The sequence below is a fragment of the Catharus ustulatus genome, chromosome 18 (genome assembly GCF_009819885.2).
Source record: "Catharus ustulatus isolate bCatUst1 chromosome 18, bCatUst1.pri.v2, whole genome shotgun sequence".
Classification (NCBI taxonomy): domain Eukaryota; kingdom Metazoa; phylum Chordata; class Aves; order Passeriformes; family Turdidae; genus Catharus; species Catharus ustulatus.
Genome location: NC_046238.1, coordinates 5,208,049 through 5,229,518, shown reverse-complemented (window position 1 = coordinate 5,229,518; position 21,470 = coordinate 5,208,049). Strand labels below are relative to the sequence as shown.

The window sequence follows — 21,470 nt, the reverse complement described above, 5'->3', positions numbered from 1 at the left end:
CTAGAATGTGTCTTGTGCCATTTGTACCAAGTGTCCAGAGGATCACTATCTTCATGTGAAGCTGTACCCCACGTCTGTCTGGGTTGTGACAATGAGTGGAGGAATTACAAGGAGGTCCCCACTCTGTATTTGTTGCTGTTTCATTTGCCATGTCCAATTGAATCCATTTGACCAGTACAGCTTCCAGTGGGACACAGGCATTTCCTTGCCTGGTACTTATTTTCATTGGAAAATACTCTTTCAGAGAATAGTCTTGAGTTGGAAGGGACCCAGAATGATCAAGTCCATCTCTTAAGTGAATGGCCCATATGGGGATGAGCCTCATGACCAGTGTTAGCACCCTGCTCTAATCGGCTGAGCTAATCTCAGGCTCTCACTTGGCCAGCCTTGAATCTGTTGAGGTGTTCAGCCTGGTCTTGTTAGGCAGTTTGAATGCAGACAGCACTCATGCTTTTGTCTTCTGCAAAAGGTCAACTTAAAGCTGCATTAAAATCAGTTGTCCCTTAACCAGCTGGACATGTTTCAGGGGTTCTTATCCTGGGGTTTTTACACTGCAGCCCTGTGCCTCATTCTTCTCCAGTGTGCCTCCATGTCATGGGGAATGTGAGGCTCAGGAACTGGTTTTGTTATGGACTGACTTCCAGGAGTGTTTTCATTTACATTTATCTTGAGTCTCTCACTTAGGAACAAGGGAAAGAGCCTGTCTACCACTACTGGAGTGTGTCCTGGTGCCCTGCTTGGCCTCCTGTCCCCCTGGGATCAGGCTTGTCCCTTCTCCTGCAGCAGTTCTGCCACAGCCCCTGCTGCCATGGAGACTCATCACCAGTGGCCATTGCAGTGGTGCTGAGATGCAGCTCCTGCTGTGCCTGCAGCTCCCATCATCCTGCTTCCATCAGCATTTTTATGGTTTGAATCCTGCTTTGATGAATTCCATCTTCTCCACGCTCACAGCACAGTGCCCTCCCAGACATACATTCTCAGATGTAATGCTTTGTGCCCCAACAAAAGCTGTCTCTCTCTTACTCTGATACCTTTTAATCACTGAAATGGAGCATTTTGAGCTGTTTCTGCCATCTGTTTGTTGCATAAGGCTTCTGGCTTTCACAGGCTGTGTAAGAAGTCAGGAGATCTTCATCTTCCCCAGAGGAGAGGCAGTGCTGTGCCCATGGGATCCAGCTTGGGATACCTGTAATTTCAGTATGATTAGGAACCCAGCGTAATCCCTATGCAGAAAATGGGAAGTTTTCTGCAACAGAAAACTGTGGATTCTGATGTGCTTTCCTTTGTCAGAACTGTAGCAAAGAATACACTAATCAGGCAACACATCAGGATAGAATTTAAAGCTTGTTTACTTACTGGCTGTCAAATTGGAGTGAATTAGTTGTAGTTCAGTTTGGAAATGGTTCAAAACTGGTTCTGAATGATAGCACACAGGTCATGTGTAGCCTCTGGAGGCTCTCGCACTCGCCAGGGCCTTTGGTGGAGGTGTGAATAGTGTCTCCTCCTCTGGTGGGATGCCAGGCACTTGATCAGTATAAGCAGGGCTCATATCAGTTGCAGCTGCTGCAGGGCTGGCCTGTGGTAACTATAAAAAGCTCTCAGGCTGTGGGCAGGGCTCTGGCCTTGCTCTGTGCACTATTTTCTTGGGGTATTTATTTATCATGAAGCTGCTACAGGAGCTGTAGTGCCATAAAACCCTGGGACAGTCACTCTGGCATTCTTCAGAGCATCCAGCAGGAAACTGCCCTGAAGTCCTGGTGACTATATAAAGCACTGATCAGTTTATTGTTTTAATTTTCATTGTGGTTCCTTTCAGCTTCTGGCTCCCTAGCATTCACAATAAAATTCCATCTTTGTTTCGGTGTCACGGTCTAATGTGTGGTGCCTGGTGACAGTGCTACGCACGGAGCTTGTGGAGTCTCTGAATTAGTTTGCTCGCATCTGTGGGAAGAACTGGAGCCAAAAACCTCTCCTTTCAGAGGATTAGAATCACATCATTACTGGAGGGAGTTCAGAGAAGAGTGAAAAAAGTGATTAGGGGCCTGGAGGGACTGATGTATGAGGAGAGATCAAAGGGGCTGAATTTGTATCATTTGGATAACTGACTGAGTGGGGAACATAAAAGTCTGTGATTATGGAATGCGTACAAACTGGGATGTGTCAGGGAGAGATTATTCAATGTGGGATGATGGGGGCAATGGAATTACAGTAGAAAGGGACAAACGGCTGTTAAATAGGAAAATTTCCCAACAATGAGTTCGGGTGTTCAGTTGTCTCTTGCTGTAAATCCAGTGACTTGAGCTATTGCTTTTTAATTTACTGATGAATGCACATAAAATAGAGGTGAGAATGTAAAGGGAAGATTGATACAGCAGTGGCTCTCTGGTTTTATGTCCCTTTGGCCTCTGAGACTGCATCTGTAGGGTCCATCCAGCTTGGGTGAGACTCACTGAACAGAAAGCAATGAATCATCAGAAAAAGGCTTCTCCTGCCTTTTTCATCAGATTAATGTGGTCAGGCTGAGGTCACCTCTCTGTGGCATCTGTCCTGCTGCAGGTACTCAGGATTTCAGAAGATGAATACTCAGAGTCAGTAGCTGTGTTGCTTTGGTTCAGCAGTTTGGACTGTCTAGACTTTAAAGTGGGGTCTAGGGCCTTACTTCCAGAACCAGCAATTGCAGAAATTAGTGTTATTTTAGTTGATATTTCCAGGATGCTGCTTTCATGCCTTCTGCCAAGTGTCTGTGCTCTGCATTTCATGCCCTACATTCCTACCTCTGCCACTGAATTTCATTTTTAACAACCTTTAAATGAGTCTGGGCTGCTGTATGAATTGACTGGTTATCTTCTCTACTGATGTTAATAATGTCTTAATAAATGCAAAACATATTTTGGAAATTCCAGACTTCAGTTGCAGCTGAATTTTTCTTTGCCTTCAAGCTAAAGGTCTGTTTTATCTGAAGTGGTGGCTTGAAAGTTTCTTTTCCCACCTGCTTATAACCAAAGCCTGGGAGGAGGTTGTTGTCATCACTAACCGCGTTTTCTACCTTTCAAATATTTTGCATTATCTTACATATCTTTACCAGTATAAACTGTTGTAGCACTCCAATTTTTCCTGTGTAGCTGGGAATGATAAATAACCTGTTTGAAGCAATGCCCTGTGCTTGTGGGTGAGCTTTGTCCCTGCTCTGGGGGGCTGTGCTCAGCCACATGGGGTCTGGCACGAGCCAGGAGGAGCTGGGGGTTACCTGATGTGAGGAGATGCTTGGCAGGTGAGGTACTGAGTCCTGTGTGTGCAAAAGAGAGGATCAGTGTGTGTGTGTAGGGTAGGGAAGGGTGTCTTTAAAGGCAGGGGGATAATGGATTCTCTTGGTATTGTGTATTTCAGAGCAGGAGCTTATTGACTCAGATACATGCAATAGTGACGCCTCAAAGCGGGATTTCCTTTGGGAGCAGTCACGTGAAAGGGCAAAGGGGAGATGATTGAAATTGAAACCTTCAGACCCTGCTGAATTACTTTTTCATTTTTTTTTTTAAATGGGACTGAATTACTGAAGGAACATTTACTCCTAGCCAGGTCTGTAACTGCTGCATCCCTCTGTAGGATAGATGAGAGATGAGACATGGCAGGGGTAAGGTGCTGCCTGTGGCATGAGAATTACCTGATTGAAACTGCTGTGTGTGCTGGGTATGGAGCAGATGTTCTTGTTGGGGATATGGTGGCTGTTGCCTGCTTTTCCCTGGATTGCTGTACTGAATCTCCCAGTATATGCAATGCACAGTCACAGAATTACATCAGCACCATTGTTCATAAACTGCTTTCCTCAAAGAAAGGATCTGGTGTGAGAAGTGCCTGGTGTCTGAGGTGTTATTTGCAATGTTGGTGTAGGACAGCAGCTGATGGTTGGCTGACAAGCAGGTAGTCTTTATGGGGGGGCAGGTTTTCCCAGACAGGAATTTTTTCATGTTTTCTGGTAAAAGTTTTTGTTTGGTTTTTATTATGGAGAGACTTCTGACACAATGTCAGAACGCAAATACCAAGATGGTCCTCAAAAAGGTTTGTCCTAGGTAGGCTTAAGAAGCTTCAGACTCAAAGTAATTTTCCTGAAGAGACTACTAGAGGATTTCTTGATCTGCTAAAGTATGTTTGACTTATTTTCTGCCTGTAGACTGCCTTGTGCAAGAGCTATCACATGGCCATTTTTCAGAGCCTGGCTGTGTGTTTGCAATTTTGCCACAGTAGCAGAAATCTGTGCAGAAATCTGTGTTCAGTCCCAGTAAGGGATGACCCTAGTACATTCCTTATCAAATGATAAATATCAAAACATCAATTTTTTGTGTTATAGAAAAAATTAAAACATCTGATAGTGAATGCCCTATATTTATAACAATTCTCTATGTTATATTCAGTGCAGGGATCTGTGTTCATTCCTCACAGACCCTCCATTTTTCTTGTATTTTTATGCCCAGACATTGACCAGGAAAAGCTTTCAGAATTGTGATTCTTGAATATGTTGGTTGAGAAGTGCCTTGTGGCAGTGAATTATTGCTAATGGCTGCCAAGCTGCTGCAGACCTCATTGCACAGTGCCATTAGTAGTCAAAGGACTCTGTATCTCTATAACCAAGCAAAGGTTTTACAAGGTGCTGTAGTTTTGATCATTATTACTCCATTAATTGTGTTGCACTTGCTAACAAAGTTTCTGCTTTCCTCTGTGAAGTAAAAGAAATAGTGATGAAGAGTAGGTTGTTACCCTTGCCTGTACTATGAAGGGGAGCACTGAAATATTGATGGCAATGCTGATGTCTGAGCACAGAGGAGTTTACTGCCGTGACCTTCTGCTACCTGGGCTGCAACTCCAGATGGGGATTCAAATTCCATGAGCATGTGGCACATCTCACTTCCAGCAGCACGCAAAGCTCTTCATCTTCTTGACAAGGGAGAGCAGGCTTCAGCTGTTTCTCCTGCACAAGTTGCTGCTGCACTTTAACGTTTTTGCCTGTGCAGAAAGAATAGAAAATTGTTTGCACGCTCTTCCAGCCTATCCAGGTCTTCCTGCAGGTTGGCTCTCTCTTCGCAAGTGTCCACTTCCCACTGACAACATCAGCAGATGTTGTCAGGCTGCACCTCTCCATCACTGTGTTCAGGAATACACGAGCTTTTCCTCTCCTGCAAGCTTTTCCTGATCAGGTCCAGTTGTACAGCAGTGGTATGAGGAGTGAAAAAGTGCATGCTCAGGGGCTGGGCTGAGAGAGACCCACTGGGCTCCCAGATCCATCAGATTCTGCATAGTCTAGATTCCAAACAGACCAAAATGAGGTATCAAAAGATATTATTTTAAGAATCTTGATGCTTAGTTACCCCATCTCTTGGATGTTTAATTAACTCATCCCTCATGTGTTTTCTGAGTGCAGAACAAGAGCCAAACCAGTCCTTTAAATTGTGTCATACAATTGTCTTTTTTGCCCATGAGACTGTTCAAATGGAAGGAGAAGAGCATGGCTGGAATTTATAACCTGTGACTCTCTTCACTAAAAACTGTAATTTTCAAAGCAAATCTCTGCAAGGGGACCCTGTTACTGTGACTTCTCATGCAGTATAAATAATGTTCTTTTCAGTTTACATCAAACAGAGCAGGCCATTGCTTCCTGATCCAGTGGAAGCTCTGGTAATTGCTTCTGTAGGTTCCATTTATAGATCAAACTTCTATGACTAAATTTAATTACTTACAGCTGAATCCAGTGGAAGTAATAAGTTCAAAATAACCTCTGTCATGCTGCCGTGAAAGCAGCATGTTCCCAGGAAAAGGCACTTCCTAATTGTTTCGTTTTTCAGGAGTTTTTAACTTTGACCTATTCATTGTCTGGTGGAGTGAAGGATGGAGCTTTGCAGGACTCTCCCACTCAAAGCCATGTGCTGTGATGAAGCTCCAGTGTCTTGCCATTTCCAGGTTGTACTGAGTCACAAATAGGTGGAGTGTGGAGAAGGGCTTTGAGGATTGCCTGTCTGTCCTGCTCCTCCCAGGGGATCCAGGCTGATTGTGGCCAGAACCAGCTGCAGGAGCTTTTGTCAGACCCAGTGTGGTGGTTGTCATCTTGCACACTGATGTCCTTCTTGAGCTGTAGCACCCTGATTGGAAGTGTATTTGGAGATGTGTGATGAGAAAGAACAGATGCCTTGAAAGATTGTCATATAATGAGAGAAACGCTTGGAATTATTTACTGAAGTGTTAACAAAGACCTAAAGGATGATGTTCTTGTTTTTCACTTAATTAGGCAAGAATTAAATGAAAGACTGCTTAACTGATCTGCAGAAAAATTTGCTGCAGGACAGTGCAGGGACATAGTGACACTCTGGTGCAGTTGTGGCAGCTGTACCTTTCCTTATGCCTCTGTTTCTATCCCACTGGATACACACTGTCTCAGACCTGCATTTTCTGATGTTCATATGGTCTGTTAGCATGATTGATTTGTGGCTGGCTGTCTTTTTTCTGTTGCATATGCATGAGTGCACACACGTGCTCACTTAAGTGAATTTGATTTCTTCATTCCTTGTCTTTTGCCTTTTGTCTGGCACGTTGTCATTTAAATGACCAGTTCTTTCCAGACACTTAAGTGTCACCTTCCATTTCTTTTTGAAACATTTCCCCTGCCTTTTTAGCACTCAGGTGTTTTCTGACTCTTTGTATCCAGTTGCTGACAATCATCAGTGCACAAATCCCATTGTGTCAGTGATGTTATTCAAGAACCGTTGAAAAGTTTGTTGTATCTTAATTAAATAATGAATGGACGTAATTAATCCTAAGGAAATTTATTGCAATTTAATCTAGACCCTTTCATTTAAATGATATTTTTAAGAGAAACAGTAGAAAAAATTTATTATTGTGAAAGCCAAAAAAAATATGCGAGTGGAGTTGTATTGCATTTAATTTTTTCCCCTCAAATGATCTGATACATTACAAAACTCCTGTCAGCATAGGTGGAAAGGGGAATTCCTTGGTGACTACTTGCCTTTTCCTTAGGGAAAACTACAGGCATGCAGCTCTGCTTCTCAGTACTGCTCCTTCTTCCTAGGGAGATGCTCAGGGGAATAGCTCAGCTGGGAAGAATTCCTCTGTCATTTAAAGGATGAACTAGGAGGTAATTACTCATGCTGCCAGGTCACTCAGTATTGATGGGGGCTGTTTCAGGATATTAGTACGTGGGAAAGTCTTTGATGGTTGAGAATTGATTTAAATCCTACAAGCTTTGTTGTTTGTGACCTGCCTGTGTGCTCATATTATCTAAAGCAGATTTCTAGGGAAGCAGATTGCCCGGACAGATTGAGCTGTGCTCTCTGATCCCATCATGGGTGGTTGGGTGTGGCAGTTGTAGAATTCCACTTGGAAATGCAGGGATTTTTACCTGCTGCCATGCAGTTATTGATTAAACAGGCTGGGTATGGATTACTGCACAGATATCTGCCCAGCAGTGAGTGCTAAAAGTGTGAAAAACTTAACCAGTAAAATCTGAGTGCACATAGCTACCTGGCAAGTTCCAAATGATGTCTGGGCAAAGGCTGTGCAGTGTTCATGGTCTGCTCTGTGGTATTTAGTACTAAAGCTGTGGCTGAGGGCTTTGAGATAATTCAGACAGATGAGCCTCTGGATCCAAGCTGGATGTGCCTGAGTCTGGGTGACAGGATGGCAGGTGCCAGCCTGAAGTCAGCACAGGAGATGCTTCAGAGCCTGTGGGACCTCATGCACTGGGCATGACTGAGGGGTTTACACATTTTTACCTGACCTTAGTGTTTGGAAGGGTGAGTGGGTTGAATTTTCATCACCTCTTCCCTCTGGACCCTGTTCTTTAGTCTGTTCAGACCTATTCAAGTGTCCTGAAGCGTGCTGTGAGTGAACAGCTGATGACCCAGTGCTGACACAGAGATAAATTATTCAGTGTGTCTTATTTGAGAATTCAAAGCTTCATGATGAAACCTACAAAACTGTATTATGCTTCTGACATTCTGAGATTTCATCACTATATCTTCAATTATTCACTGAGCCTGCTTGTTCTCCTCCTGGCACTCTGACAGGGCTGCAGGCCAGTGGCAAGCAGCAGGCAGTGCTTTCTTCTCTTTGTTCTCCTGCTTGCTCTTGGTACCTTGTGGGAGAGACTTGCCTGGTGCTTACTCTGTTAAACCTCTCACCCAAAGTTCAAATTTGTACAGTTCACAGACAGGGAAGAGTCTGCAGCCATCCCTATTGCTGGAGGTTTCTCAGTGAACTGTAATTATTGTGAGCTTTCTCCTTCCCTAGAGACACAGCTTTCACTGTGGCTGCAATTACCCTGCACGAATGCTGCAGCTGAACAGCAGCGACCTGGTTGTCAGAGCATCCTCTGGGAAATGCCAAAAGAGAGGCCAGCAGAAGAGGAAGTTGCAGGAAAAGCTTCAGGAGGGGTTTGTCCTCGGGGGCACAGCCAAGGAGTTCTGTGCCAATGGTACCTGCCTGGTGCTCAGGGTTCTGCTGTGCCCAGGGGCTCCTGGCTGGAGTGGAGCTGTTACCTGGGGGGGTTGTGTTGCAGAATGCTGAACAGATCCTCAGCACCATAAGCCTCAAGCTGTTGGTTTTGTAAGGGCAGTTGCTGTGCCTATTAGTCAGGAGAGAATTAACACTGCAGATTCTGCTGCTGAGCAGCTCCAGTGAGCAGGGACTTCCTTGTGCCCTGGCCAAGCTGTGGTCCCAGAGCCGGGCACTGCTTGGTTTTCTCCTCCAGCATTCCTGAACCTCTGAAAGTGCAGGATCTCTCTTGGCTTTGCATGTCCCCTCATATCTGTACTAAGGAAGCTCTTCCATCACCTGGCACCTGCCTACATCAGAGTCCAGATGTAATGAGTTCCCATTAGCTGGAAGGAACTGTGACACATCAAACATTTCTCGTTGGTTTTGGTCTCTCTGTAGCTATGTCTGGATGATTTGCAGTTTCTGTACAGCCCTGATAACTTTCTGGGGAGTCCAGGCTCGAGCTCTGCAGGCAAGCCCTGGCCTTGTGAGAAGCCCTTCTGCATCCTAACAGAGCAATGCTCCAGTACCTGCTGTGTTCCAGTGTGTGGAAATTTTAGTCTGCAGTGGATAATTTTAGAAAAGAGAACTGAAATTAATACTATGAACTCATCGCCTGACGAAGGAGAAATTTTCCTGTGGATGTACAGAAAAATATCTTCATTTCTCCTGGGATTCCTGGGGATGGAAAGTCTGAATCAAGGCTGGAGTCACCATACCAAGGCATGCCAAATACCTCAGACCTTAGAATATTTTCTTCCAAGCCAAGACTTTACACAAGTAATGGAGTTCACAGGGTATGTGAGAAAGACCAGAACTTGTCTACATAGACACAGCTTTTGCTTTCTTTGTCATCACTTGAATAATTTCAGCCAGATGAAGAACGGAGAGAATGTATGAGGAGGGAACAGAGCCTGCCCTTTACTGGCTTGTCCTGGGCACAGAACTTAGGTATGGCTGTCATTAGAAAGCATACAGCCTCTTAAATTCAGGTATGTTATGTAATAAAATGCTCTCTCCTGCCCACTCCAGTTATTGGAATTAAGTACAGTTGTAACTTTAAGGTTACTTAAAGATAACATTAAAGGCAACTTAAAGGTGTTGGAGTAAGGATTTCCAGGTGATGTTGCCTAGGGCAGCTTTCTGTCTGTGGAATAGACACAGAGAGTGCCTCTGCTGCCCATGTCCTCCACAGGGGAAGCCTTCCTCCATGGACACACATTCAATAAATGGCAATAACAAGAAATTTGGCCCTTTTAGGGAACTGACACAAATCCAGTGAGTTCAATAGCAAAGTTGGAAATGAAGCCAGCACTCCTGCTGTTCTCCTGGCCTGTAGGAATAGAAGCTACTAACTAGCATTTCAAATCTCTGGTGCCATTTTCTGTATGATGACTAAAGGAAGGTAGATTACATTGTTTTCTGGTAGTCCAGTACAGGCTATGCAGTGTTTTGTGTTCCTGGAGCACTGACCCTTGCTGGCAAGGGAGACTGTCCTTTCCTGTGGTTGCAAAGCTGGGAAGAGCTGGGTGCTTGCTGAGAAGGACAGGGTGCTCTTGTACTGCTGTTTTGTCCCTTTCAGGCACAAGGGGATCAGCCTGATGGGTTGTTCATCTCCTGGCTGGTGCAAGCAGCCCTGTGAAACCCCAGGGATCATGGTGAAAACCAGCTCTTGGTGATGTCACTGCCTCGAGTTGGTGCTGATGTGTGCTGGAGTTCTGAGTCCACAGTCCTTTGTGTTCTGCCCTCAGTAGGGCTCCTTTGTATGAAGGATTTTACAGTGTATTAGAAAATGAAAATGGCTATTTTTGAGCTTGGCTGTTGCAGCCCCACTGAAGAATGACACCTATTCTGGAGTCCATCCAGATACTGTTCTAACAGCAAAACAGAGAAGTGGTAGGGCAACTAAAATAAAGCAGATGTTTAGCAGGGAAATAATTTACAATTGGCCAGTTTGATGGTACCTCTTGACCCTTTCAGGGCTGTTCAATAAAACCAGCAGTTTCCATAGCAACTACTAAATTACTTGGTGCTTCAGAGATCTGTGATAAAGGAGGCGAATCATTGTAGGGAAACATGGTGTTGATGTTTCTCCCCTTTGCATTACAAGAGTAATGATCTGGCAAAACTTGCTAAATGGGACGCCCCTGCTGAAGAATTTTTCCCACGTTCACTTGGGCCAAAGAGATTTATGTTTAGTACTTTTGCAAATTTGATTTTTCCCCTCTCCCCTGTCATCAGCTTTGTCCTTGGCAGGCGGTGCTGGCAGGGAGACAGTGAGCCAAGAGGCAGGAGCCCGTGAGTGCAGTAGGTGTGTGCTGGGCTTCTTGTCACAGTCCCTGCTGAGCATCAGGTGCTTGTGCAGGGAATATGGAGCAGGTACACTGCAGCCACCCACCTGTGAGCACGTGGCAGTCACTGTTACCCTGTGCTCCAACTGCTCTCTATTCCATCTTACTTTGGTCTTCTGCTTTGCTCTCCTGGAGATTTGTGCTGCTCTGATTTGTTTTCTACTTCACTGGTAAGAAAGGGTGTACCTTAAGATGAGGCAAGTCTTGAGGATAGACCCATGGTGATAAGGATGAGATAAGGTGTGATAAGGAAGTGGCTTTGGGGCTTGTTTTCCACAAAGCTCAGCGTAATCCTGGCAGCTCTCAGGGTGCATTTCACTTCTCTTTGAATGCTTGGTTGTTTGCAGAGCTGTTGCTCTTGTGGAGTCTGTCTGCTGTGTTGGACAAATTGTGTTAAAATGCCAAAATGCTAGTTTAAAATATTGTACTTCACTCATTCTTGTGACATACAAATCACCATTTGTTGATCGAAGTTTATCTGACTTCCAGCAGTTACAAAGGTTTTGAGTGATTTGGGTGAAGTCATGGTAAACCAAAGTTGTTAAAGGGTTGTTAAACGACCTCTGCTGTATCTCAGTGTCTCATTGCAGACAAGAGCATTTCCAAAACAACCCTAAATGCTTTTCAGATTCACAGCAGTCCAACAGCAGTTAAAACCAGAAGGAGGTGGGATAATTGGGAAGTGCAAGACACAGGGATTTTACAGATGAAGTGTGAAGCCAAGAGTGCACGTATTGGGGTCCAGAGGAAGAGTACCTGGACTGGGGAAAAGAATTAAATTTACAATTTATATCAGAGTACAGTGCTAAAAGTAAACTAAACACCAGGTTGATAAAGACAGGAAGATTGTCTGCTGGCACCTGCTGTTAGGGAAGGAGAGATGCCCTCTGAAGAGGGGTTGCAGGTTGCTGTTCCTAGAGTAAGCATGTGAGATAGGAGCTGCAAGGATAAGCTCTGTGAAAAGCTGGGTTGTTTACTTCAACTAAGTAAACAAAGGTTTGACTCTTTATTTACTGATTAAATTCGATTTATTTCAGGTGGGTAAATGAGCTGTGCACAGAATCCCATTAGCAGGTAGTGGAAGCACAATTAATAAGAATGATTAAATGCTCTCTGGATAAAACCAGGCAAGGTATTTTACACACACACACCCATCTTGTTTTTCTCTATAGGCTTAATGGGGCTTGGAGAAAATTTCCATTTCTAAGTAGTGTAGTTCTGTAAAGAGGCACCTTGGAAACAGGTAGAGGATAAAGAAACAAAGCTGCAGAGACAACAAATCTGCTGTGCTGATTCTCCAGGGCAGGCTGACAGCTGTGGTTCAGGTGTCAGCCAGATGTAGGACTGTGAAGGAAAAGTGTTACCTGGGGTGCAGCCTTGATTTTGGGAAAGCAGGAATTCAGCTCGTGTGGTCAGCAGCAGTATTTATGCATGTGCTACATGTGTTCTGAATTAAAGCGCAGTCTTCCCTCTCCTCGCATTCCTGAAATCCCACAGCAGAGATTTGTCCGTATTTTTCTCTAGAATTTGGCTGTAAAACAGTTACAAGGGGAGAGGACAGATTCAACCTGGTGCTTGGCCCTGGGAAGCTGTGGCAGCTGTTCACACATTCCCTCCCTTCTGTTGGTCCCTTGCATTGCTCTGGTCAGCCGTGGGCACAGCTGGCGTGGGCAGCCACGAGGGGCAGTGGGTCTGACTGCACAAGACTGTTCTGCAGACTGAGAACAGGCACTAAATGCATCAGAGATCATTCCTGCTATTTTTGGCATAGTCTGCTGATCTGGCAAACCAAGGGAGCATTATGGAAGAAGCGTTTTCTGTGTGTTTGCCTTTCCTGCCCTGATGGCCGGCTGTCCAGGGTCCCACAGCAGCATGGAGGTGCTTGGAGTTTCCTCCCCTGTGTACAATGACAGCCTTTGTCTAAGACCAAGGTGCTTTTTTCCAAGTTTTCCATGTTTGTCTGACAGGAATTTTCTGCTGCAAGTTCTTCTGATGCTGTTCCAGTTTTGTTTCTCTCTGTTACCCAGTTAATGTTGGCCAGCATTGCACCATGTCCATGAGCCTGTGGTGTGGGGTTTGGTGGTAGAGGGACCAGGTGAGCCCTGGCAGTGGCCTGTGATGGCAGTGGGACCCCTGCAGAAAGGGGGGGTGCAGGGGGAGGCACAGGAGGTCCTGAGCAGGGAGGGGAGATCCCAAATGTACAATCTGTTGCTGCATTCCTTGTGGTTTTATTTAGCAAAATCTTGAGGAACTTAAAGGTCCCATTCATTATTTACATGCTGCGTCTTTGTACTGTATTTTTATCTTCATTGCATATTTTTTATTAATTATAAACCAATTACTGTTGCCTAAACCAATTCTTGCATATTGATATCAAAAGATTTAATAAAAATTTCAGCTCCTCTCTTGGTATTGGCCATTCAGTTATGACATTTGCATTCTAATCCTGTTTCAGATTGCACAGGGAAATCTAGTATTCAGGGTCTAGACAGTTACCTAGATGGGATCTCAAATGATGAGGATCAAAAGAGCTAATAAGCATGTTTATTTGTGTTGCCTGGACACTGCAGCCATCAGTCCAGTAGCAGCTCCTAATTGGACAGACAGAAATTCTCCTTTTCCATTAAATGGTCTATAATAAACACAGGTGGAAAATACTGGTGTGTACAGAAACTACATGGGTCAATAAATCGAGCAGAAAACATAGGACTTGGGCTTAGAATTGCAGATGGGGCTGTGCCTGCCTAGGCAGATTCTGGCTGTGCTGTGGCCTGGCCACCAGCTGGCCCCACAGAACTGCCCTGGCCCTTGTCTCTGTGCTCTTCTGGTGCTCATACAAGTTTTGTAAAATTAAGTTGAGGGTAGGGAAAAGCAGTAAAAAAATTTTATTCCAGCCGTGAAAGCATGGAATGTTCTGAAAAGCATAGGGCAAAGAGGCAAGGCTGCAAAAATGGGTGACAAAACCTGAATGAGGTGGAAAGACTTATTCCCCTTTGGGTCCTGTGGGAGTGACACCACTTCACCTCACTGTTCTGTCCTGAGGCCAGCAGTGTGAGCAGCCTCTGTTACAGCAACAGTGTTTTCCATTAATCAAGTGCTAAATATATTTTTGCCAGTTAATTAATTACAGTAACTTATTTTTGCTTCTGGAATATCAACAGTGCTTTCAAAGGTATTCTGGATGAAAAGTGCTGTCTATTCCTTGTCCTCCCTCCTTCCTTTGGCTGCATGAAGTTGGGTAACTGGGCAGCTTGTTGTGCAGAAGGCTGAGCCCACCTGGCTGTGTGAGCCCTCTGATTCTCAGAGATGTGTGGGAATGATCACTTAACAGCCTCTCCAACAGAGTGTCAGAGACTTGATGAGATTGGCTGCTTCCTAGAGCTGCTTTGGACTCTTTAATCCTCTTCCCTTCCCTAAAGGCTCCTGCTGGCAAGAGCTGCATCCCTGCTCTCCCTGTCCTTCTGTGGGCAGTGGGTGTGCTGGGCAGGGCTCAGGCTGGAGGGTGGGTGCAGGTGCTGGGAACCCCAGACCTGCTGTGGCTCTGGAGGAGGGAGCAGCACAGCTGTGTCCATCCTGCTAACACAAGGACAGGGGAAAAGAGTTCCCATTGAGGGAGATGCATCTGGTGCCAAATCCCAGCTGAGAGTGAGGCTTTCTTCTTGCATAGTGCCTTGTTCCTGGAAAGTGTGGTGCAGAGTCTGCAGAATGAAAGAGATGGTTCCAGCTGTCTGTATTACACTGAGGATGCAGAGAGTCAGGTTAGAAAACACCTGCTGTTTCTGTCTTGTCTTTAGTGAAACACTGTCTCACTCCTTGCTTTAATCTTCTTAAAAGGAATTGATTTTTTCTTATTTGGGATCACTGGAAAATTAATGTCACTGTTACTGTAGAGTGAGCGCTGTAGTATCTTCACATAATGTGATTTAAAATTTAAAGCTTTCTCAGCAGGGGAAGGCTCTGTCTGTGTTGGGACCAGGAGCTGCTCCTTGGCTCATTCCTTCAGCTGCAGCTGCTGGCTCCCTGCCTTCCCTTTTCCTCTCCCCTTCCAAAGGGTGATTCTCACCGTTTCCTCTTTGCAGACTTTTCCCCTTGATACAGTGTCTTCATTCCAATGCTAAACTAACTTGTGAGTACCTCTTGGGGAGGAAATAGGTGATGTGAATGCTTTTTATTTAGGTAGTTAAAGGTCTGTGGGGAACACAATGTGCAGAGAGCATTCTTGTATATGCTGGAAACTGGAAGAGGAAGGAAGGAAGGGTTTTTTGCAGGAGAAAAATAGGCCCAAGTCGTACTTTCTGCTATGATTAATAGGTTTCTCTTTTGGGCTTTGAATGTTGTGTTTGTATTCAAATGAAGTGGTTTCCAGGGGCACTTCCAGGAATAGATGTGGGGAGCGGATAAAAGCCCTTTCCAGAAAGGATGTTCAGAATGTGCGGAACTGAGCTGTGTGTTCGTGGGTCTTGCTCCATCTTGTCATCTGGAGCCTGTGTGTCTCCTCATCTGTGGGGTTCAGAGGATGGGGATTCTCCTTTCTTAGCATTCAGGATGTGCCAGTGAAGCACAAGAAGATGCCCACACACCACACAGAGCTCGGTGCTGGCGGCTGCGTGTCCGCGCCCTCCTTCTGGAGAGCTGAATCAGGACACAGCTGTCCTGGACCAGGCAGCCTTGTGGGCTGGAAAGGTCCCAGTCACAGTCGTGCTGTGTCCAACTCCCTCTGTCATCAGGCAGTAAAGAAAGTAATTAGATGGTAATTCTGTAAAAACAAGGCTTAATAGTGTACAGCATGATTTAGGTGACACTTCGCTCTCTGCTGGGAGGACTTGTGCTTGGTGGCTGCTGCATGTTGTTAGTTCTTTGTATTTTCTTTGATTTAAAGCTTCATGCTTGTAATCTAGTTAACTCTGAATTGGGTTTCCAGTACAGTGGCTTGTTTGGTTCAATAAGAACACATTTATACTGAAGGTTAATGAAAAGCATTTCACTTTCATTGAATTCATTAAAAGGGGTTCTACAATCAAGACTTCCTAATGGAAAAGAGATTAAATATTCATGTCTCTAAATTTCTCACATCATTTCTGATTTTCCTTAATCTCTGCCTTCCTGGATTGGAGTCCAAAAGTGCCTGAATGCTCTAATGAATTCAAAAATTAATTAAAGATTTCTCCTGTTTAAGTAAAAGGACTTCCCAGATGTATAGCTAATGTATCTTGAGTGCAGGTCTCTGTGCTGTTTATGGACAAAGAGGGAGTGATGAGATCCTAGACAAGAGAGCTGATCTCAAGGAGTGGTGTTGGTTCTTAAAGTACCTTTAAAGAATACAAATCATGCTTTATCCTCTTTATTTGTGCTATCAAAATATGTTTGAATGAACTCAAAGTGCAGCAAAATTTGCATTAGAAAGGTGTTAGCTGGGCATGATGATAAAACCTGAATAACATGCATCAAAGGTGCTTAAAGAGTCAAGACCTTTTATAACAGATGTGTGTGCTACAAACACCTGAGTACTTTGTAAATACTGGATTATATTTTCTGTGTTTTTTTCCCCAGTATCTCCCAGGCAGCTCTGGATACCCTTAGGGCCAGGGCTTTGCCTGTGAGCAGAATGTGTGTCTGAAGTACCTGCTTTGTTTGTAGGTTCCTGGTATGTGTGGAGATGTGGGAGCTCTGTTTGGGAATGCTTTGCAGCTGCATATTGATATTGCTGATGGAGAAATGGAGATAAATGGTGATAGGAGATAAAAGTTACTTTGAAGGTATTGCAGGTTCCCATAAATGGTCTTCTGGAAAATAAAAAAATGAAGAAAAATGATCTTGTAAACAGTTTCAGAATTATGAGTGTCTTGCTTTAATCTAAGAAGCTTGCATAGATCAATGTATACATGTGTATGTGTGTGTGTTGTGTATACAGTGCACTTAGCAAGTGGGGCAGTGCTGGACAGTGTCTGCCTCAGTGGATGTGAGTGGAGGAAGAAGGCTCAGCTCCTGGCTGCATCTTTGTGTTGTGTTTCATTGCAGCTTGAGCTTTCAGTACATTTTGGGCCCTGCTGGTGCTGAGTGTTGATATTGAGAGAGGAAGTGGGTTGCTTCTGTACTGTGTGAGCCCAGACTGGAGAGGAGGGTCTCGAGAAAAAGCATCTGGTTATAAATAGTTAAAAAGCAGTATTTGGCCATGTCCAAGAGGAAAGCTTTGCCTTACTAGTCATGACCAACCCCAATGTCCAAAGCATTTGGGGCCTTGCTGAAGCTCAAAAGGTGATCCCAGTGAGGGTGTGCACACTGGTGGGGCTCACAGACTGAACTGCAGTGTTGGTGGCATCGATTGCAGCCAGTGTGACCAGAGGAGGTGGAGTGCGATGGTGACCACCAGCAGGAGGTGATGCCAGCTGTGTTATGGGTGTCTGTTTGAGATGGCTCAGTGACAGGCATTGCTGTCCCTCTGTCCCTGCAGGCATACTTCCGTCAGGGCGTGGCCCTGCAGTACCTGGGACGCCATGCGGATGCGCTGGCCGCGTTTGCCTCGGGGCTGGCGCAGGATCCCAAGAGCCTTCAGCTTCTGGTCGGCATGGTCGAGGCCGCCATGAAGTCTCCCATGCGAGGTAAGCACAAGGGGGTTCTCAGGGTATCAACTGCTGCTGAGGTAGCCAGAGGTGGGAGCTTCAGTCCCAGCATCTGAGGAGAGGAGAACCTGAAGGGAAGGATTTCCAGGTTTGGCTTCTCTGCTGAGTCAGGAGGATGCCAAGAATGAAGCCTGAAGTGACAGGAGGAATGAAAACTGTCCTTCTGCTTGAGTGGGACAGTCAGATTGAGGGGCACTGGAGATGAATCAGAGTGGGTTTGTACAGCAGTTCCCATGGAGTCCTTGCCTTTTTTCCTTTCTCCAGTTTTAGTGCAGGCAGAGGTGTGTGCTGCTGTGGCCCTGGCTGTGTGGTTACTGGAACAACTTCCCACAATGTTTTGGTTGGGAGCAGCACATCTGAAATGCCCCAGGCCAGTGTTTGCCCAGAGGAGCACACCATCAGCTTTTCTGTGGCACTACTGTCTCTCAAAGTACAGCATTCCAGAAGGCAAAAAGGCTGCTCTACTAATTCACTTCTGTTGAAGCAGTGTTTGAAATCACAGAGACCTTGAAGCCATATGAGCTGTGCAGTGTTTGCCTCTCTTTCATCATGTCCCCGTTTCCAAGATTTTTTTCTCTAGAGGAAGGGGCTTGTCTCCTCCTAGCTCTGTTTCTCTTGCAGGATTTGTGCTGCAATGCCCTAATGCTGTTAGTCAGCAGGGAACATGGCAGTTGTCATCCTCAGCAGATGGTGCTGGGGGCCACAGGGCTTAGGAGCCAAGGAGCACTGAAATGAAAAAATATCCTGTTGGTGTTTCCTTTTTTACGATGTTTTTCTTCATCCTTCAAAATGATTTCATCTGGAAGTTTCTGTCCTATGCAGCAGTTACCTGGTGAATGCAATTTGATTTGCTACCCAAAGGTACTAAGGCTGCTACTTAGAATGCAGGTTATATGATATTCTGTGGGAGCATCCCCAAATTTGGCAGGATGATCTCTGGCCGACTGCCCTGCAGCTGTGTATCGACTGTGCTCCCTGCTGCAGTCAGACAAATTGAAGCAGTTGGGCAGGTCCAGTGCTGCCATGCCACAGGAGCACTGTCTCCTGAAGAAAGAGCAGCTTCTTTCTTCAGTTTTGGTCACCACTCTTTGCACACTTCATGTGCTTGGGTATCTGGAGAGGCACAGACTTTGCAGACGTTCATCTGAAGGTTTGTGCTGAAAGAGCAAAAACTGCAATGCTCTCAGACACTGCAGATGGCCCGTTTCCAGTTTCCTACAGAATTCCACAGATATCTGCTGTATTCCTTCTGCCATTAGGCCAGACTTCAGAGCTCAGTATGAGAGTGCTCTATGCTGAGACTGCTCTAAGCTCTAGTCTTATGCTGCCTTCCTGAAGTGCTTTCTGCAAGGCAAACAACAGCTTGCCAGGTGATCTGTCTTGATATGCCAGATCTTAGATGGTACCTTTGAACCCCAAGCTCCCTTAATAAATCTTCATTGGATTTGAGCTGTCTGGCTCTTAAGTCGTGTGTCATTTGTTTACAAAAAAATCAAGATGAGCTGTGAAGGTGATTCCTGATGCAAATAACTTGGTTTGCTGAGTACCTCTGTCTTCGGTTTTGCGCTTCAGAGTCCCTGGAGCCCACCTACCAACAACTGCAGAAGATGAAGCTGGACAAGAGCCCCTTTGTTGTGGTGTCTGTGATTGGCCAGGAGCTCCTGACTGCAGGTCACCACGGGGCCTCTGTGGTGGTGCTGGAGGCTGCCCTGAAGATTGGCACTTGCAGCCTGAAGCTGCGGGGATCGGTGTTCTCTGCGCTGAGCAGTGCGTACTGGTCCCTGGGGAACACAGAGAAAAGCACTGGATACATGCAGCAGGACTTGGACGTAGCCAAGAGTTTAGGTAAGAATCCTCCTTTCACTCCTGGAGGGCTGGGTTGGGACTGGTGAAATCAGGAGCTAGGGTAGTGATCGGATGCTCAGGTTTCTGTGGGTTTTCACAAGCTGCTAAATCCAATCTGGAGCTTGTGAAATGTGCAGGCTGCAGGTTTGTGCATCCCTGTTTGCCTGCCTGTGGGAAGGGGCAGATGATCAATGGATGTGCTGAGGTTTTACAGGGTCTTCTAATTACCTGATGTCATGTATGTGGGAACTGCTCTTATTCCCTGTGTAGACTCAGGCTCAAAACCTTACATGAGTTTTGAGTGAAGCTTTTCCGAGTATTTGATGGACAGAAGTACTCACTCTCAGATTCTGGGGCAGTAGCCAGGGAAGGAACAAATCTGTAGTGATGCAATGATGAACAAGGAATGTTTAAAAATAAATTCAAAAATCTCTCTTGAGTACAGGACATTCTGCCCAACAGTGAGAGCATTCAGTTTTGTGGGGTGCTGTAGGAGAGCAGACAGGTGTGAGACAAAGCCTTGACTGTGCAGAGGTGGAGAGACAATGCCCAGAAGCTCTCCACTGAGAGCATAGGGACTGCTCTTGAATATGGTTGTAGGTGTACTTTGTACATCTGAGCAGAGCTGTGCTGCAGAATTGCTTTGTGGAGAAAACTATAGCATGCTTTGTGCTTGTTCTAGGCCTTGTCCATTGACTGACCTTCACAATGCAAGGTGTAAACAGGGAGGAATGGAAAATTGCCAGGTATTAGGCCACAGAAAAAAGTAAAACAATTCTAAAAATAAGATTGATGGCTGTCACAGAAGTTTCTGAAGGCCAGCAAAGAGGGAAGTTTGGCTGTGTATTAAAGATGAATTTGTTCTAATGCTGGTTCTCACACTTGTACCTCACGTATGTCTTCCCACTGGATGCTTCCAGCAGTGCCTGTATTAGCTAATCTTTGTTTTGTTTGCATGTGACACAGGTGACCAGACAGGAGAATGCCGAGCTCATGGAAATCTGGGCTCTGCATTCTTCTCCAAAGGAAATTACCGGGAAGCCCTTACTAACCACAGACATCAGCTGGTGCTTGCCATGAAGCTCAAGGACAGAGAGGTAGGAAGCCTGTTAAAGTCAAAGCTGATTGTCTGCACTGCGTGGTTTTCAGACAGATCTGAACATGTCAAAAAACCTTGTCTGTCTGCCCTGTTTTGCCCCAAGAATTTGGAAACTGTGACTTCTCCTCCTGGGTGTCCACTTGCCTTTTGTTAAGGAAAGTCTTTGTACCAGTGGATACAATATGTGAGTGCAATGGGCAGGATGCTTGGGTTGTCCATTTGCCTCCCCCATCTCTAGTCTCTGGGCTCTGAGCAGGTCCTTTTGCCTTGCTGTCCCTTACCATCCCTGTTCCTGCAGCACAGAGGCTCTGGGCTCCAGGATAGGAGCTGCTGCTGGGTCAGTGTCAGTACCACATTGCTGCAGCTGAGCCCTCGCTGCCCTCAGCACATTTCCAGTGTTACAGGTGCTGCTGACCTAGACTCTGCCAAGCTGCATCCTAAGTTGTGCTTTTTCCAGATAAGAAATGGGCAAGATCCCTGTCCCCAGTGTTTGTATAAAATACACTTAGTCTAAACACCAGTAAAAACAAAAAGAACCCATGCAAACCTGAAAACAAATTGTGCAGGATCTGCTTTGTCTTGATCATTCAATTCCTGACCATTCAATTATGCTGGGCTCCCTGCCAGTCAGGGAAGTGGGCTGCATAGACTGAGGCTGTCCCAAGGGATTTCTACTGAAAGTTCACTGTAAGGACAGAATCATATTTTAGTGCATAGGTACAAAACCTATCCCCTGCTCCAGGGATTCCCCTCTACTGTGAGTGGTAAAATGGAGACTGGTGGTTACAGGGCAGCAGGACAGGTGAGAATTCATGTAAGCACAAGTAGTTCTGGGGGAGATGTAAAAACTGAGAAAGATCAGTTTCCCACTGGTAAGTTGTGGAAAAGATCTGCTAGAATTTGCTGAATGCTTTACTGCTTTACTAACTTGGCAAATTAAATACCAAGTAAGCCTTGGAAAAATGCATCTTTCAGTAGGTTGTGGAAGGACTGTGGCTGGGGGAGGGACTTCCTAGA

At 45.4% G+C, this 21,470-nt stretch overlaps 1 protein-coding gene across 3 annotated transcripts in view; it reads left to right on the top strand.

Moving 5' to 3' along the window:
- Positions 1-21,470, top strand: part of TTC28 (tetratricopeptide repeat domain 28) — a 107,878-nt gene that overhangs the window by 42,913 nt on the left and 43,495 nt on the right. For all 3 annotated transcript variants that reach the window (XM_033075515.2, XM_033075516.2, XM_033075517.2), the window contains 3 exons: positions 17,341-17,488; positions 19,082-19,354; positions 20,321-20,451. In XM_033075515.2, coding sequence (XP_032931406.1) covers positions 17,341-17,488; positions 19,082-19,354; positions 20,321-20,451 — 552 coding nt within the window. The remainder of the gene's footprint in view (positions 1-17,340; positions 17,489-19,081; positions 19,355-20,320; positions 20,452-21,470) is intronic.